The 17,501-nt window shown below is 43.8% G+C and overlaps 1 protein-coding gene across 15 annotated transcripts in view; it reads right to left on the bottom strand.

Moving 5' to 3' along the window:
• ANKS1A (ankyrin repeat and sterile alpha motif domain containing 1A) overlaps positions 1-17,501 on the bottom strand; it is a 158,673-nt gene that overhangs the window by 33,468 nt on the left and 107,704 nt on the right. For 9 of the 15 annotated variants that reach the window (XM_038379560.2, XM_038379561.2, XM_038379562.2 and 6 more), the window contains one exon: positions 13,810-13,916. The exons of 3 other annotated variants lie outside the window; for them this stretch is intronic. In XM_038379560.2, the coding sequence (XP_038235488.1) occupies positions 13,810-13,916 (107 nt within the window). Of the gene's footprint in view, positions 1-13,809; positions 13,917-14,578; positions 15,906-17,501 lie in introns of those variants that run through there. 3 more of the 15 variants (XM_043500236.1, XM_043500235.1, XM_043500239.1) reach the window with 3 other exon arrangements.

Genomic DNA, 17,501 nt, shown 5'->3' with positions numbered 1-17,501 from the left:
TTGAGCAGAGCCAACCTCATTCAAGAGGGCACAGGTGAATCTGCATTGTCCAGAGTCTCTACTACTGCTGTTACTGATTTGCTTTCTGCAAAGAGTTACCTGGCTGCTTGACTAGTTCTCTACCGAAGATGCTAGACATCTGCTAACTTACAGACCAGCACGAACAGTAACAGAGAGCAATGCCTACCCCTGATCCGAGGTCACTTTACAGCCCCTAGACTTACCCCCTTATGTCACTTTTCTTTAAGAGACATGATAAACCCTGGTGGTGAAATCATTTCCATTAAATTTTAAGATGGAAATGTGACAGACTTTATGAACTTAACACTGGGAAAAGATGCTGGATGACCACCCTGGAGATCTCCATTTATCCTTAGCACAAATACAGAACAGATGGTGGCCAAAGCAAGCTTCCTCCACACCATTCTGCCAGCATGTTTCAATTCTGACCTGTAAGGAGCTCCCCTAGAGATGACAGGGGAGTTCAGACTCCATGGGCCTTGCTAAGACTGCCAAAGGGGAAAATTATTGCTGGCCGCAGAGGTGTTCGTGATCTGTTGTGGGTTTTTTCGGTGAGTGATTGCTGAAAATTGAACTGAGGATAGCAAACTCATCCCACATAGACCACAACGCTACACAGACTGCTGTATCTGAAGCCTATAGCTGCTTTTTGCATACCTACCACTGGAAAGCTGTGCAACTCCAGGAAAGCTGGTGAGTGCCCAACAAAGAGCACCTGAAGGTGTTTGGAAAGTGCCACTTCTGTTCTGGAGAAAGGCGGTGTGTGATGTCATCTGAAATCTCAACCTTGCCACCTCCGAAGGCCTAGACATTGGGGTTCTGTTCCAGCTGAAGCTGCACTGCCTTCCCCTCTCATCACTCAGTGGGGTAGGGGAGTTGATGCAAGTACACTCAGAACTGATCACATCTGCAGTGTCCCTTCTGGGCACCAAAGGGGGCTTTACACAGACTCCCTGCATGGCATCACAACCTGACTCTAGAGCTCCAGGACAGCTACACTTTGGTAACAAACCAAAGTACTCTGTGTAACCTATCAGTTTCTAGTGCAGCAGCATCAATTACACACCCAGCAAGAGGATCTGAAAAGCAGCTCTGAGCTCTGCCATCTGAGCTGCTATTTGCTGCTGCTGCCAGGCTCATAAAAACTGTTCAATTGTAAGGTCCATCAGCGTCTTAAAGAGCAGCATTTTGAATGTAACGGAAGTAGCTGAATTTGGAAAGACTGGATAAAGGGAAGCTATTTCAGGGAGCGTGACAATACTGCAATTCAATTCAGAAGGAAATAGCTCGCCCCAGCATCCATCTGAGGTTAGTGCCATAGAAGCTGCACATTTAGCCTCATGCAATCATACTTCACCTGTGCAAACCCATCCGAGCATGGAACTGGAAGCCAAGAACTCAGAGTCCTAAAGTCTGGCTCTGATACAGACTCCCTCTGTGTTCTCAGGGAAGTCACAGCGTGCCCTAGGCCTCTATTCCCCATCTTCAAATGGGAATAGTAGTATATGCCTGCTTCTTAGGAGAGTGGGGAGGTTTTGCGCTTGGAGAATAGAAGCGCTAAGCATTACTACACCTTGCTTGACAGAATAAAATCAGCCTCACCCTTGTTAATGGGCTAATTGACAGCTTGTCCTAGAAACAAGAACACATTTTGATCAGTCAAAATTTGATATAAGAGTTATGCACTTCATGGCTTTTCACCAAAGACCTTCACAGCTTTGAACACAGAGGCCAGCACCATCTGCTATTTTACAGATGGAGGAAAAGAAATGGAGAGGCTAAGGGCTGAATTTTTACAAGCATTGAACACTCATGTCTCCAAATGAAGGCAGCTAGAGGCTCAGCACCTCTGAAAATCAGGCCTCGAATGATTTACTGCAACAAACCAGTGGCAGTATCATGACTAGAACCCAAAAGTTCTGATGCCTACATCTAACCACGAGGATACACTACTCCATATTTTCTACATCCTGCTTTTCCCTCAACCACTTCCTTTCCCAGTGCATATCTAGAAGTGCTAGTACAGAGAGTCTGAAGATATTAAAAGTTTGCCACCAACAATCTGAAGTTAGTGCCACTCATCCCACACATTGGATTTTGCCAAGCAAAGTGTGTGGACCAAAACTGGCAGTTCAGAGAATACTTATATTCAATTCATTAGTAGCTCTGGGGCAGATAAGCATTAAAAATGCCATTAAAGCAGCAGTTAAATTTTTTTCTCCCCTCAATGAAATTGCCTGATGTTGACAACCACGACTAATTCCCTCTGTCACCACTGTAACAATCCAAAATGTGTTTGGGGAAAAAACAAAGCAACAATTAAGTGGCTGCATGCTAATTTCAGATTTCTTACAGGGCTCTGTGTATTAGCCATTCTGCAATCAATGCTCTGAATAACCAGGGCTGTGTGTTTCCTTTCCTGTGTGCATCCTGAACTATAGACATCAATAGTGGAAGAAGCGAAGGGAAATAAAACACGTCAGGTGGTGATAAACTTGTGGCAAGATGGACAGAGAAATGCTTCTCCAACTGTCGTGATTCTGCCACAGGTAAAGTATCCTCATCAATCACCATTTTCAGCAGGAGTTGATGGGAGCTCAGCACGAGGCAGGATTGGGCCCTGGGACAGCACACCCAGTGATATAGGGTACCCTATGCTTCAATAAGATAATACAGAGCACTCTACATCCTGCCTTGGGACGGAGCATGGCCTACAATTAATGTCCTGGTGAACAGCCCACAGATACTTCATAAGCAATCTTTATACAGGGATTCAATTTACAGCATAAGCGCTTCCGGGCCAGTCTAATCTGACCTGTGTTTGTGAAGCACCTAGCACAGTGAGGTCGCGGCCCAAGACTGGGGGCTCATAAATGCTACCATATAAATAAGAGGTCATGTTTTCACTGGTGTGTGGGTTGTTGGTATAAGAGTGTTTCCCTCACTAAGATCCTTCTCCTGCTCTCCCCGTTTCCAGCACATGAGTTCCCATTACACAACTTGCTTCCCTGCACCACCACTCAATTTTCTGGATCAGGTTTATAAAACCCTCACTCAAGATGCTTGCTGTGGCATTGCTTGAGCCACCTTATCCAGTGGCTTGTACGAAGGCTCGTACGGCCCAATGCTGTCATACAACTATGCCCCAGTGCCATTTCACCAATCAGTCATGGGCTGAATGAGTCATGCCGCTCCCTCCAGAGCAGAAACTACACACACACCATCTAGGAGAAAAGCAAAACTCTTGACTGTCCAAGCTGCACTCTCAGAGCTCACTGGAGAGTTGTCAAAAAGATAGCATTTCACAGCATGAATCGAGGCTTGCTCAGACACCTTTCCGAAGAGTAGTCGTGCAGCATGAAAGGAGGATTCAATTCCACACGTCTCCAAAGACACTCATCCAGGCCACCAGAATCAGTCTACTGACCAAGTTCCTCTCCCTCCCTTTATTTCGAAGCACCCTGTATTCCCGTTCAGCAAAAGTGTGTTCCCAACACATGAGCACTGGTGGAGAATGATAGATAATGCCATATAACCCTGGCTAATCAACTCTTAGGCACCATCTATGCTGTAAAATAAATGAAAACCATTTCAGGTGACAATGCTGCCATCCAGTTGTACAGGGGGAAAAACCACCCGCTCAGCTCTAGATTACTGCCTAATCTAGAGAATAGCTCTGACACAGACCCCACCCGAGATATCAAGCAAAAGACAAAATCCCACTGGCCTCCATCTTTAAATCGGAATGGTTTTTGCTCCATCCACAGCAACCAGCAAAAAAACACATTTCCTTGGAACACTTTACAAGACCACATATCGAAAATGGCTTCAGGACAGCAAATTTCACCACGCAGATGGGGTCTTGGAGAGACTGAATCAAAGACACATCTCATTATACTGAGTCCTGATATACAATGGGGATTTGCCCCTATTACAGCCTTCAACGGCAAGTCCGCAGCATAACTGCCCCAGTACAAACCCACAGAGTAGACTGTCCAAAAACTGATTTGCAACAAAGAAGCTCACTCCTGATTGAAACCAGGACAAGCAGCACTAATGAAGATCAACACTAATACTGTTTTACTTGGCGTTTCCACTGATGCAGCTACGCCAATGGCTGTAACTAGCTCAAATTTCTAATGCGGGTAATGTTTTACTACACATCAAAGCAACAAATCCTTACACACATATGGACTCGCCAGCAGATCACTCAGTGGAGGACTTTCTTGGAATGAACAAGTAACTCAAGTCTTTCCCAGATTGCTCCCATAGAATGACAAGCTTCGTAACAAATAGAGAAGACGCTGTAGGACAGAGAGCCTCTCAGATGATGTTAAAAGACTGGCAGTTCCCCAATGGGGCGCATGCTGAGCCGGGGAGTTATATGAGCTGAGTGTGCAAAACAGACCTAGAATTCCTAGATTCAGGAGGTCAGGGGTTGGCCATGCTCCAGAGTGATGCATGCTGATCTCAGGCATAGGGAAGGATAGTAGCACTGTCTTCTAGCACCCAGTAAGTGGATTCTCCAAGTGAAGGAGAGGTGGCTCCATACAACCAGTTCTGGGTCTATCTGACCCTCTCTCAACAGCAGCGAGTGCCCTCTCCAAACAGTGCTGCCTGGAAACCTGGAACGTGTAGTCCAAAGCGAACAGAGCCTGGCAGAAATATTCAATAAACCTGCATTTCAGCTCCACTCCGCTCCATCAAACCAGTGCCTCAGCTCTGCATTCTGCTCACACATACACGAGAGGAGAAGGAGGACAGAAAAGACGAAGGCGTTTCTGTAATTAAGATCACTGCCCGCTAATCTGATTTGACACTAAAATTACATTTAGTCAAATTAATGTCAGAACTCCAAATTATTTGCAAACACTCTGTTCTTTAATGCCCTCAAATTTCTACTACTTCTCTCCAATTAAAAAAATGGAAGTCAGAGGAGCCCAAGGCATTACATGAGAACAGATTTCTGTTTCTGACACTGTCTCATTGAATCACGGTTAGGTGCTTTCTAAACATTCTCTAGGAATCCAGGCCTGAGCAAAAAGACCCAAGGATCTGAATTCCATTAAGCTCACTTTCTTCATGAAATCCTAAATACAGTTGCACTGAAAAACATTCAACCATAGTATAAATGTGCAACAACCAGGAAATGGGAGATGTGCCCCACTGGCTCAGACTGTTGACCTCTCAAGCTGTCTAGCTGCAAATACTCAGTGCTTCAGGGGAAGAAAAAAGCCTTTACAAATACCTGAGAAATGTAAGGGACCTGGCCAATCATGCAGTGCTATACATGGAGGTTAAGGAGGGCGAGTTTCCTTCCTGACCTCTGTGATTAGCTTCTGATCTGAAGCATGTGATTTGATTATTCCTTACCATAGCTACAATTACTGGTCAAAAACAACTGTCTGGCTCTTTAAATCTAGCCACACTATTTAACACTGAATGAACCACCAGGAGCTCTCCCATTTTTAAATTTCTATGGGTGTTATCATATGGTCCACTATCTGGCTCCCCAAATTTGGGATGAGGCAATAGCTTGCCGGGAATCTTTGAGTTAGGCAGCTGTTGAGTTCTTCGGCTGGTGATTTGTTGGAAGCGCACATGGCTCTGGTTCATTAGTACTATAATACAAATGCTGCTTGGCATGCAAGTCTGCCTGGCATTCTATCCTATTTGCAAAGCTACATTTGCTAGGACAAGGTCAGCACAATACAGCTGAGTTATGCTCAACTAGCAACTGCAATTAGGTTGGATTTATCTATCACATAAATATCAAAAAAACAAAAACATACCATATTTTCTCTCTCAGGAAAACATTCCAGTGGGCTAGAAATCAAGGAAGTAGAATTTATGTTTTATTAAAACTTTTATTTTTTAAAATCCTTTCCTAATAAAGCAAACTGCTCACCAAATCAAAGCCCTATAGCAAAAGGAAATGTCACAATTCAACTGCCCCCAGCCAGAAATGCAGCAATGAAGGGAAAGCACAGTGGTTAGGGAAGGGGTGACAGAGGGAAGGCCTTCCCCTTGAACTAAATGACTCATCCTGAAGAGTAATAGGACAAAGGATCACTGAACATCTTTTACAGCATTGTTCACAGAACTACTGAAACAGAGCTACTGTAAGAACACTCCCCAGAAAGTGGAATAAGGGATCGTCTCCAGAGACATAACTGTGCTTCAGTTTAGTGGCTGTATCATAGCATTTAGGGGAGAACTCTGGCCTCATTCTGGAAAATTAGACCAAAAGCCATTTCTGAATCTTTCCCCCGCTCCTTCTAGGAGCGCAGATTAAGTGCAGCCTGAAATAAGTGACAACACCACATTATAGCTCAAATATATGATGGGATAGGGTTTATAAATTCTAATTCTATAGTACGAGACAATATATTCATGTAATGTTTAAGAAAAGTTTTGTAAACTAGTTCCAATAGTTCCTGGATTAGGGACCCAATTTTATGGGGTTCCAGGGGCTTCCATATAGATTATTTAGGTTAATCTTTTTATCTACCCAATGGGACTCAGTGCTCAGTCTAAAAGATACCATCAGAGATGCTTAGTTTTGCAGTTTTCAAACTCTGAATGTGTGTCTCCAGAGATAGCATGCTTGTTAACAGCAAAAATGATTTAAAATAAATAAATATAGAGAGGTGAGAAACAACAGATCTCAACCCTATTGTTCCTCTGAACATTTGTGTATACAGAGACAATCCCTTACCTCTCTCTAAAAGTGCAAAGTTCCAGAAAGTTCAATGAATAGAAGATTGTTGGAGGTGGAATGGATCTGGACAAAGAGAAGAAGTCTGGAGATAAATGTGAGAAGGGAGGGACAGGCAGTAGAAACAAAAGTGAAACTGTTTGAGCAGCATATTCCAGAAGTCTTGAAGTCTTTCTGAGTGCAGCCTTCATTGATTTGAGATCTACCACACCATTTTCTCTCTAGAAGGGAAAACCTTGGCAGCAGGCCATAAAAGAGACCCAGTTTGGGAATAAGAACCATTCAAGAAATATATGTTTGCTGATGATGTTTTAAAGAAAGTCACTCCAGTGAACTGGTAGAAGTCACTTAAGCACTTGGATTCAGAGACTATTGAAGTGATCATCTCACTTTTAACAGCAGTAGTTTATTCTGCCAGTGTAGAAAGATTATTTTCTTCCTTTGGACCAATTTGTTCCAAACTGAAAAATCATTTGGGACCTGAACAAGCAGGAAAGCTTGTTTTTCTTTTCCAGATTATGAACAAACAGAAAAATGAAGGTGAAGGCGACTGAGTTAGCTGCAGAAGCCAACATTTTAAGTTTCTCATGTTGACCTGGCTGACGGAGTCTATTTAATTTTTGTTTTTAAAAAAAATATTTCATTTAACTATTTTAGTTATTCTAACAAAAACCTGATTTCAAAAAACTTGAATGGTTAACTAAATTCAAAAATTCAGATGCTTGTTTTGTTAAATTATTAGATGTTTGCTGTTGAAGAAAAAAATCCAGAATACATAATGTTTTTTTAGTTAAATAAAACAATTTAAAATGTCTGTCTGGTGATGTTCTCCTCCTAATACAGCATGACAAGAAAATCCTCCAAATATTAATGATTAACCTGTTGAATTGGAGACAGTTCACCTCTCAATGACTTCATAAATATCTGCTTCAATTACCTTTGGTAAATGAAATAACCAATGAATTTCTGATATAGCTGTAAAAGTAATCTGAAAAGTCTTCAAAATAAATCACTTAAAAATGTATAGCGTGTACCTTCTAAAAATGAAGCCTACATCTATCTCGGAGTTGTGAAGAATATGTAGCAAGTTTATAACAACCAACAAGAATGCACTTAGGTAGAAATCCATGATTAAATAGAGTCTTTAAATTTGATTTAAATCATGATTTAAATCAAATCCACCCTGTGTTCAGGTGAGAGATTCATTATATCCTATGAAGCGAATGTCATATTCCACCAGCTCTCACCAACATAGGACTGAGCAGTGGCAGAGGCCAAACAGCCTCCTGACATAGAAAGCCTGGGTTCTGCACATAGCTATAGGCAGAGGTTTTCCATTCCTAAACCGGAGCCATAAAAGCAGAGCCACTGGGTGAAATCTCTGGTCCTCAGTTGCAGTACATCACAGCTTTTCACTAAAACAGACTCCATCTTTTCTTTTTATTGGAAAACCTATAAAAGGTTCATGGCTCACATTACAGTTTACGTCTCAAACTGTTGTCTCTTCATGATAAATGTGGGGGAAAAGAGCTCTCCAAAGACTCCTTTGGTGTTCAACATCACTCACTAAAAGGTAGAAGTGCACCGTGAGAGGGAAAAATGTGCTGATCCCCAGACTGACCACCTCCTTTCAGCGCACATTGCTTCTCCACTACACTGCTGGAGATGTGATTGTCACCGAGCTGTTACTAGACTGCAGCAATACGGCTGATTGTACATCTGCAGACTGGAAAGGGAGGCTGCGAGTCACCTAACTGATCTCTCTCTGGTCTTGTGAAAGCAACGTGATTGCTATTCTTGGAAACTCCAAAACTCAATCCCAACCCTCTGAGCCCTCCTGCCTTCCCAGATTAGATCAGTAACTTCTAATCTAAAAAAATTGATTACATTCATGGAACACCTTTCTTCCCAAAATGATTGACGTGCTACATATTCAGAAATCATTTCACACCCATCCTTGGAGCGAAGCAGATATCGAACAATGCTGCACAGTGGTTTAGAATGGCAAATTAAGAATACCTGAGCCAACTGAATTTTAGGTGAACAGTAATTACTTAAGCTGGTATGCAACTAGGACACCTGGGGGCCAACACTGCTCTTCTGAAAGCATCACAGGAGTTTTGGCAGCCCAAGGTTTTCAGGGCCCTGATTTTTCATTTTATTCAAAAAATATCCCTGTCACAGCACAGTGACTGCTGCCACCACAGGGAGTGCTGGTTCAGTACTGATTTAAAGGGAAAGGTGTCACCTACTGAGATGCCAGCTCCTCTACTACCAGGATTTTCCCTGAAGGACTCCCATTGAAGTACAGACCGAGCCATATGAGATCGCACCCCAAGGTATCCAGAGACTCTCTTTCTTAACTGCACATTGGTGACCTTTAGGAGCTCTTAGTTTCCTCAAGTGATCTTACTGAGTTTTTACTTCTACTCTTTCTTCCTTGCAGTTATCAGGTCATCTTACCCTCATGGGCAATGAACTCTGTTGTATAAATAACCCTTCTCCCTCAACCCCTAAATAAACTCCCTCAACTCCACACAACTTTAATTGAAACTTACTGCAAATTGTTTTCCCTGCTCCAGAATACACTGAAACAGCTTTGTTCTCTCTCTTCCATGTTGTAATGTTTAATTTTGTTCAAATGAAGTAATTCTGCCAAATGAAATTGTACAAGCACACATTGGATTTACTTTGTCACCCCGTGCAGTGACAGGACAGGCTGTGGTTTTGTTAGAATATATTTTTAAAGTCTCCTTTAAACCAGGGCTGTAAACTGAACACCTTTCAAATGGAAATTAGACTAAATAGATGCTCTGGGATGCTATAACCATGACAGATCGGCAACGGTTACACATGTAACAGTTTGTTCTCGTGAGGTTTTCTTGCTTACCCAACGTTAAGAGCCTGTTGTTTGCTCACAAATGGGCCACCAGGGGATGAAAGCATCCAGGGAAACATTCTTTGCATATTGAAAACAAAACTGCAACATGATCTACTTTGGATAATGCGATGCAGCATCTAATATAAGCAACAACAACATTTCAGTATCAAAAGATGCCAACTTTTTAATTTTTGTTACTAAAACTCAATTAGCTTTAAAGCCCATCTGGCAATTTGTAAGCCATTACCCAGCATTCTTTGCTACTTTTTACACTGAGTATTTTGAGGCTCACATCAGGATTAATCCTCACATAAAAACTGCTTAAGAACTCCAGAAAAAAAATCCCTCTTCAGTTTGAAACATTCTTCATTAGAGCTGAAAATTTAGGCTGGTTAATAAAGAAAACATTAAGTCACATAGAAAAGTCATGTACAGACTGATTCCGTGGGAGCTAATGAACACATCAGAAACCTTTGAGAACTCCACTGTGCTAGACTTCCAAAGAGTAAAATCTACAACCTCTTTAATTAAATCTGATGCAGTGCAAATTCATCACTGAAAAAATATTCCTAAGTAACTTGTCCCTCATATGTCCAGTGCCTGATGGCTTTGCCCTATGCACGAGCATCAGGAAAACAAAACGGAACAAGTGGAGAAGAATTTTAAGAACTGTACATTGCTACTGTGCTTATTGTACCAGCTTCAAGCTCCAGTCAGTCAAAGGAAAGGCAACCCAGCCCTAACATGGATCCCACCAATTGCTCACTGGTAATAAGGGATGAGTAACAAAGAAGAAACACCAGTAGCTAGGGTTTAAATTTGATTCTTTGCTACCTTATGCTGGGCTGAGTTCTCGAGAGCTAAGGGCTCTAGTCATTCAAGACAGGCACAGCGGCAGTAACAGTTTCTCCTTATGTGCCCAACCCTGCCCTCAAGGGATCCCCTGTGGGGGACCAGATGATAGTTCACTTCCATGCCCACTCAACATTTGCTCTCTGTACAAAGACTAGCACCACAGTGTCAACTAGTGCCACGCCTGGTAGCCGTGGTGCGGGGACAGAGGCACCTGTGCACTAGGGACTCAGCCATCCATTTCACAAAAGCCAAACCACCATCAAATTATCTGAACTAGGGGCCCACTACCATCTCCAGAGCAACCACACGAGGCATTCGCACTGAAAAGAAAGTGCAGAAATGCTAGCACCACTAGACTACAAGAACAGCAAGTCTTACGGCCTACAGGAGGTATGTATTTTAGACGAGTAAAGCAGCACAGAGGTCAATCAAGTTGCCCCATCTCACATCGATGTCAAATCTTTGGATGGAGCCTACTGAGCCCCAGCCCAGTTCTCACCACTAGGCACACTGCTAATGTGAACACTACCTGAAGCACCAGAGCACTCAATGCTTCAGGCAGCTGAAGGGTTAATGGGCACATAGCTTCTTCAAACAACACAGTCCTGATGAAACTGGCAAAGGCTGATAATTCTTCTGTCTACACACTGTTGCCTGGTGGAGCTGTCCAAGGTTCTGCAGACAGCGTACATGGGATGGTTTCATTTATATAGGATAGCCAAGCAGCACGAAAAGGTCAGAGTAAAATGAATGAAATAAACTAGAAAGAAAGGCAAACAGAAGGGAAAAATCTTACACAGGGGGAAAAAAGAAAGATGCTAAAGACCAGAGTGATCTACAGTCATAGGAAGAGACCTACATATGAGGGGCTGAGATAAAATGCCCACCTGGATGTAGATAAGAGAGCATGCGCGCAAGCTGTGGCCAGTGCAGATGCTCAGTTTAAGATGCATGAGCGACAGTAAAATCCGACACTATCTTAGAGCTGCATTGGCTCTGCAGAGCTAACCAGAAGCAAAGGGAATGAAAAAGTCATTTGCCACAGAAGCAGAGACCTGACTGAATACTCACAGGAAGCAAATCTGCTGGGTAAAAGTGCTATATTTACAGTAAACAAGTGCACCTTCCAGGCCTCATGTCATTCATAGGAATGTTTATCCTGTGGTCCAGGCTACAGCCTAACCAATAATTATCTTCTGCCTCACTAAATACTCCAGCTGAAACCACAGGGAAGGCAAGTCTTCCCACCTCTCCCCCGCATCTCCCCAAGTACCTTGTGCAGTGCTGAACGGCTGTGTATTCCAGGCTCACAAGTGGGTGAAAGGCTTCACTCAGACCGCAAACAGGATTAATTCTCTCTCTCGCACAGCGCTTTGGATTCTGCCTTTGTCAAACTTTTTGTAGTAATCTAAAACCACAGTATTATACGCCACTTTCATCTGCACCAAAGCAGTTTGAGAGCACCAGCAACTCCCTCTCAGCAACAGAAGACTGAACTAGTCCTACTGACTTTCAGAACAGTGCGCACCATTTTAGAAGTTCTCCATTTGCAAATACATTATTGTACCTGTTGTCTTTCACGGTCCACAGTTCCCTTTGGAACACCCTGTCTTCCAGCAAAGTCACTGCATTTCTCTTAATCAAATCAAGAGCAGACCAGAACCCTGCGGTTATAAGGAGTGAGTTCCACCTCCATGAGAACGCTCCCGGCTAGCACAGAGTGGAGACATTGGCGCTGATGTTACCTTGGCATTAGCCACACATTTAATGCTATAGCACCGTATTCTGGATGTGGCAATCCTAACCTTAGATATACAGGTGATTTAAAGGTGAACTGCAAAGCAAGGAAAGTTGTGTTATGCTCTTTATTTCTCTTTAAAAACCCTGTTATTTCCCCCACACTCTTTCCCCCCTCACCCTTTCTTTCTTAGCAGTAGAACCATCATGTCTCAACTTGGGTGATTTTGCAGGTGGACGGGAATGGGATAATGCCATTAAAGTGACAGAAGCCCAAGATGCTGTTCTCTCCACACTCAGAATAGACTTTGACGTGGCTTCACTTCCCTCTTCAACTATTAAAAATGTGTTTAAATTGCACTAACAAGGTTTAGCAAAGCCAAAAGGATGGACTGACAACATCCTGTCCCAAGATGCCCTGAGAAAAGTAGCAGCTTGGGAGGTCACTACTTAGATTTTAAGCTCTCTGGGGCAGGGACTGTTTTTACAAAAGGCTCCTGGCCCATGACTAGGGCTCCTAGACACAAAGGCAATATATATAAATAATATTTGACCCTCATTTTCCAGTCCTCCAGCAAAGGCAGAGAAGCCAAGCTGGGATATCCCTGAGAGCTAACACACAAGCAGAAAACACTTTCTGGACTCCACTTTGAGGGCATCTCTCTAGGCCACAAAGAAAATAATCAAGAGACTTCCTCTCTTTGCAGTTAACCTTTAAGAGTCAACCTAAAAGACCAGCAAAGACTGGTTGCCTGTTAGTGATTCATCTTTAAGGCTAACCTAAGCCAATGGAAATCTTGAGGATACTCTCAAGAGGCCACTTGGGAGTGGGGGTTGCCTTTTGTAAGTGCGTCACCTTTTGAAAGTGCGTCCTTTGTTCAAGCTTCCCTGTACAACTGAGAAATCCAAACATATCCTTTTGCTTTCATTTCAAAATAGTTTCATTTAGATTTGTTTTAATTACATTTAATGGTGAAGGGAATTCTACACGCACAGGTGAGAGGGACCCCGATCCAACTCAGAGTTGCATGAGGCCCAGAGATTAGACTCCTGACTTCCACGAGAGCATCACAAATAGGGAGGCAAACAGATTTTCTTAAAATATTCCCTCCCAGCCAAAAGTCTTAGCATCTGTCTGGAGAAAGCTAGCAGCTCTGGTTCAACTGAACACAATATACCAGACAGTCAGTCTTAGGGGTCCCCAGGATGTGGGAAGAAGGGCTTAGATATCCTGTCTACATGGAAGTGGGGAGATATCTGGTGCCAGTGCTGTCTGTTTCCGTTTTTTCTGTAAAGCCACTTATCCAAAATGATCTTTTATGCCACCTCCTTATGCATGGAATAGCTTCCCCACTGCTGATGAGTGCTGACGAATGTGATTTAGCTGCAATTAAATATGAAAATGAATAATCCAGGTTACCCCTCCATGTTGCCTTAATCTCCTGAATCTCCAGCAGCTGCTTCACTGGAGTGCCACAGATTCCAAGGGTCCTTGGTACAGAATATAGGTCCAGTTTGCTGCCCATTACACAGGGCCTTGTAACAAGTTTATGGATGCTGGGGGAAAACCTGGCCAAAATCTCACACAGCTACTTACCATGAAGCGGACATCGTCAAAGCCGTTCAAAAGCAGCTTACTCTCATATTGCTGCAGGCCGATGGACTCCAGCCACTCCCCGACACTCTGCTCCAGCATCCGTGAACCTGATGAGAGAGGAATCGGCAGACGCTTGAAAAGGGAAAAACCGTTAAGTCGGTAGCAGCGGCACTCTGAGGAAGACAGATGGCATTGCCACATCATAGTCACTACCGTAAAGAAGCCAAACTATGACCACAGTACAAGTCAGAAGGTAGACAACTCTTCTTGCGCACACAGACCATGGACAATAAGCTCCTGGTGCTGCCCATGGACTTACACGGCATTACATGCATGGCTTTTTAGGCTTACACGTTTCTTGCCAAGCATACGAGCAAAGCCCAGCCCACAGAGGGATGCTGATCAAATCCTTGTCTCATCTCAGGGGGCAGCAAACTTTCACCCAAGGCATCCCAAGTCAGAAGCACAGGTGCAAGACAGTGGCGAGAAAGCGCTCACAAACACATACAGCCGCACAGGTCCTTTCGTCCATGCAACTTCAGGTGCAATACTCTGTACACCAGGCCAGTGAGAAGAGCCATTAATACTGGAGGCACAAAGCAGCTAGAGAGAAAGATACATCTTCATGCAGCTGAGAGAGACACACAGACACGACGGACTTTCATAAAGCGGTAGCAGCAGCCAGACTAGAGACCAGCTGTCCACAGGAAGACATGCAAAACAGAAATAAAGCGCACAAACTGCAGCAGAAGATATGAAGAGTTTATACTTTTTTTCCCTAAACAGTCCCGAAACAGGCAAACCATGGTAACAGGTCCTCTCTGCTATTTTGTTACGAGGAGCAGAGACACGAGTGACAGCGAGACTGAGTTTAGGAGTCCTGGCATTGTCATTTTACCACCCATCCAGAGGCACCACTTCCCTGCAGGCTGCTTTGACTGGGCTGGGCTGGACACCAGATTCAACATCCTAGACCAGAGAGACTAACTACACTGCAGCATTGGGTAAGAGAGAGATATAGAGGAATCAGCACATTTTCCACCCAATGCACTCCATCCTGCCAGGTGTTCTGCACAGACTTGAATTTGACCTTCCTTCATTTTTCTCATCTAAGTGCAGATGCTGCCGTCCAAGCCCCTCAATCAGATGGAATGCAGCTCTGAGAAAGGAGGCATTTCAGTTCCTTGCTCCATAACCAAGCCAAAATAAAAAGGAAACCGAACACACACACACACACGCACGCTCCCCTCTTCCTGCAGTAGCTCATGTCCATGACATGCCCCGGCACCTCCTTTCAGCCATTCGATAAATGAGAAACTCATTCTTCAAATGCCCTACAGAAACCATATGGGCAAACTCTCCCTTCCCCAACCCTGAGAAGAGAGTCCAGTAATTCGTTGCTTTCCTCTAGCAAGACTCCAGACATCAGATATGCCAAGGAAAGAAAAGTTCAGAGACGACCTTTGCATCCCACTCCGAGCATTTGGTATGCAAGATGCAGAATTTCTCCAGCTTCCTAGCACGTCCGTCTTTCAAGGGCATATGCAAAATAAAGAGGACCAGGGACCTGGGGTTTCTTGCTTTGAACCTTCTCATCAACTGAAGTTGTTCTGCACATTCTAAGACATCCTTCCCACCCCTAGCAATGCCTGCACAACGCAGAGCTCACTGTGTTATCAGAAAGATCTTGGAGTCAGGGATCCCACTGCTGCACTGGTCCACAGGAGAGCTCCTCTGCTAAGCAAGCCGTGATCAATACGTTCTAGAGAGCTGGCCAGCCTTTCTAATGCACACTGCCGCACCAGAGATGCAGAGCTCAAGAAAGGTTTCTGTCTCCCTTGCCTAACACAGTCCATGCAGAGGGACAGCATTTAACCCTGAAATTCAAGCAGCAGGCTCCTGTTTGCCCAGGGACTCCATCCTTCCCCACTATCGTTTCTGGTCTGTAAGCAGCCAGACAGCTGTGGTCTGTACCAAGAAATCAATGGTGCGCCCTTGCAGAGAGCTGCAGCAGAGCGCTTTGTCTGAAGGCAGCGAGCTCCACGCTTACTGTTCCACTCTCAGTCCTGTCTCTTGCTCTCACGCTGCCTCTCCCTTCCCTCCTCCCCCCAGCATTTCCATCTAATATACCAGCAGTGATCAGACTTCAGTACAGAAGCTGCCGAGGGAAAGGAGGAGGGGGGCAGGGAGACAGCAACTCTCTAATTGTCAAGCTGAAATTGCCGACTTTTCAATATTTACTCAATGATTAGCTACATGGCTTGGTTTTCAAAACACGGTATTACCGGTTTGCTTTGACAGTCTGATGAAATTTGCTAGGAATTTATTTATCGGGCGTGAGGTGCAGCAATTTCCTGCTGCCCTAACACAAGTGTGTCTGGAGGCAGCCGGGCATCAGTGAGGGGGCTGAGGCTATGTTAGCTTCTTCCTTGAATTTTTTAAAAATACTCAGGCTCTGGTATATTTGCAAACCTCTCTGCCTTTAACAGTGGAGCAACTGTCAAATCTTGAAACTCGCTGAGATGCCAGCAAAACAGGTCAGGGGGAGAGGCTGGATTTTGGATATTTAACACCCGGGGAGTGGGAGGGGGGAAGGTGGTGTCCCAGAGATCAACCATCTGAGGTCTGTCAGGATTATTTAGAGACGCATAAGATGCCCTTGAATAATTTATGTCTGCATATTGTAAGCAGGAGAAGAGTGAATTAGCCCCTATATTGCTCCCTTGGGTCATAGCTGTAACAGAAGTCTGATCACAACTTCAGTTTATGGAGGTGGAAAGACTCCAAGTCCTAAATCTAACCAGCTCCCCACAATCCTGAGAAAATTATATGCAGAGCTATGATTTCTGCTAAGAGCCTGGCCTAGGTTTCAGATATAAAAAACAAGAGTAGAAAGACTAATAATATTTCTGAGGACACTTGCTCTTTAGGAATCTTAACAAAACAGGACCAAGATATTAAATTCCGCTCATAGCACAGTCATTTCCACAGGTAATGCAACAAGCTTTAAAAAAGTGCTAAGGTATTAGGGCTGAGTGAGCCCCCAGAAGGGTCCAGTTATGGAAAAAGTTCCAGTGCAATAGCACATGACAATTGTTATTTAAGTGCTGACAGTGTGCTTGATGCCACACACAGGATGATATGGTCCAAAGCCTGAGAAATTTTCTTAAAGTAGACTGTACTTATGCACGGGGTCTAACAGGTGTTTTAACATGGCTTGTCTGGAACGGAGGACATGACCAACTTATGTTATAATAAATGGACAGGAAAATCACAGGCTGTACTCTTGGTCTTCACTGCAGTCAGACAGTACAGTTCAGATGCAAAATGCACCGATAGGTGGGCCAAACTTCAAGCAGTGCAATTATTGGCACTGAAAGAAGGATGAACAGGGTCTGATGGGCCAGACCATTAGCAAAATGGTTAGCAATGATTAGCAAAAAACTCCAATCCCTCAAGGTGGTATATAAACCAAATCAAGCCCATTAAACAGGATATATAGGCAAAGAGATCTAAATCATTAGCCATTAGTTCTCTCAGATGCAGGAAATATAGCCAATGTTGAGCACTACTGGGATTAAAACTGATCAGTCAAATGCAGAATGCTAACGAGCCTCCCTTTTTGTCCAGTAAAATGCCATCCACGTTTCAAGCTTGTGTCTCCAACTAACTGCACAGTTAACTCACAGAGT

This window comes from Dermochelys coriacea, chromosome 21, assembly GCF_009764565.3.
Source record: "Dermochelys coriacea isolate rDerCor1 chromosome 21, rDerCor1.pri.v4, whole genome shotgun sequence".
Lineage (NCBI taxonomy): Eukaryota > Metazoa > Chordata > Testudines > Dermochelyidae > Dermochelys > Dermochelys coriacea.
This window is presented reverse-complemented; position numbering and strand designations above follow the sequence as displayed.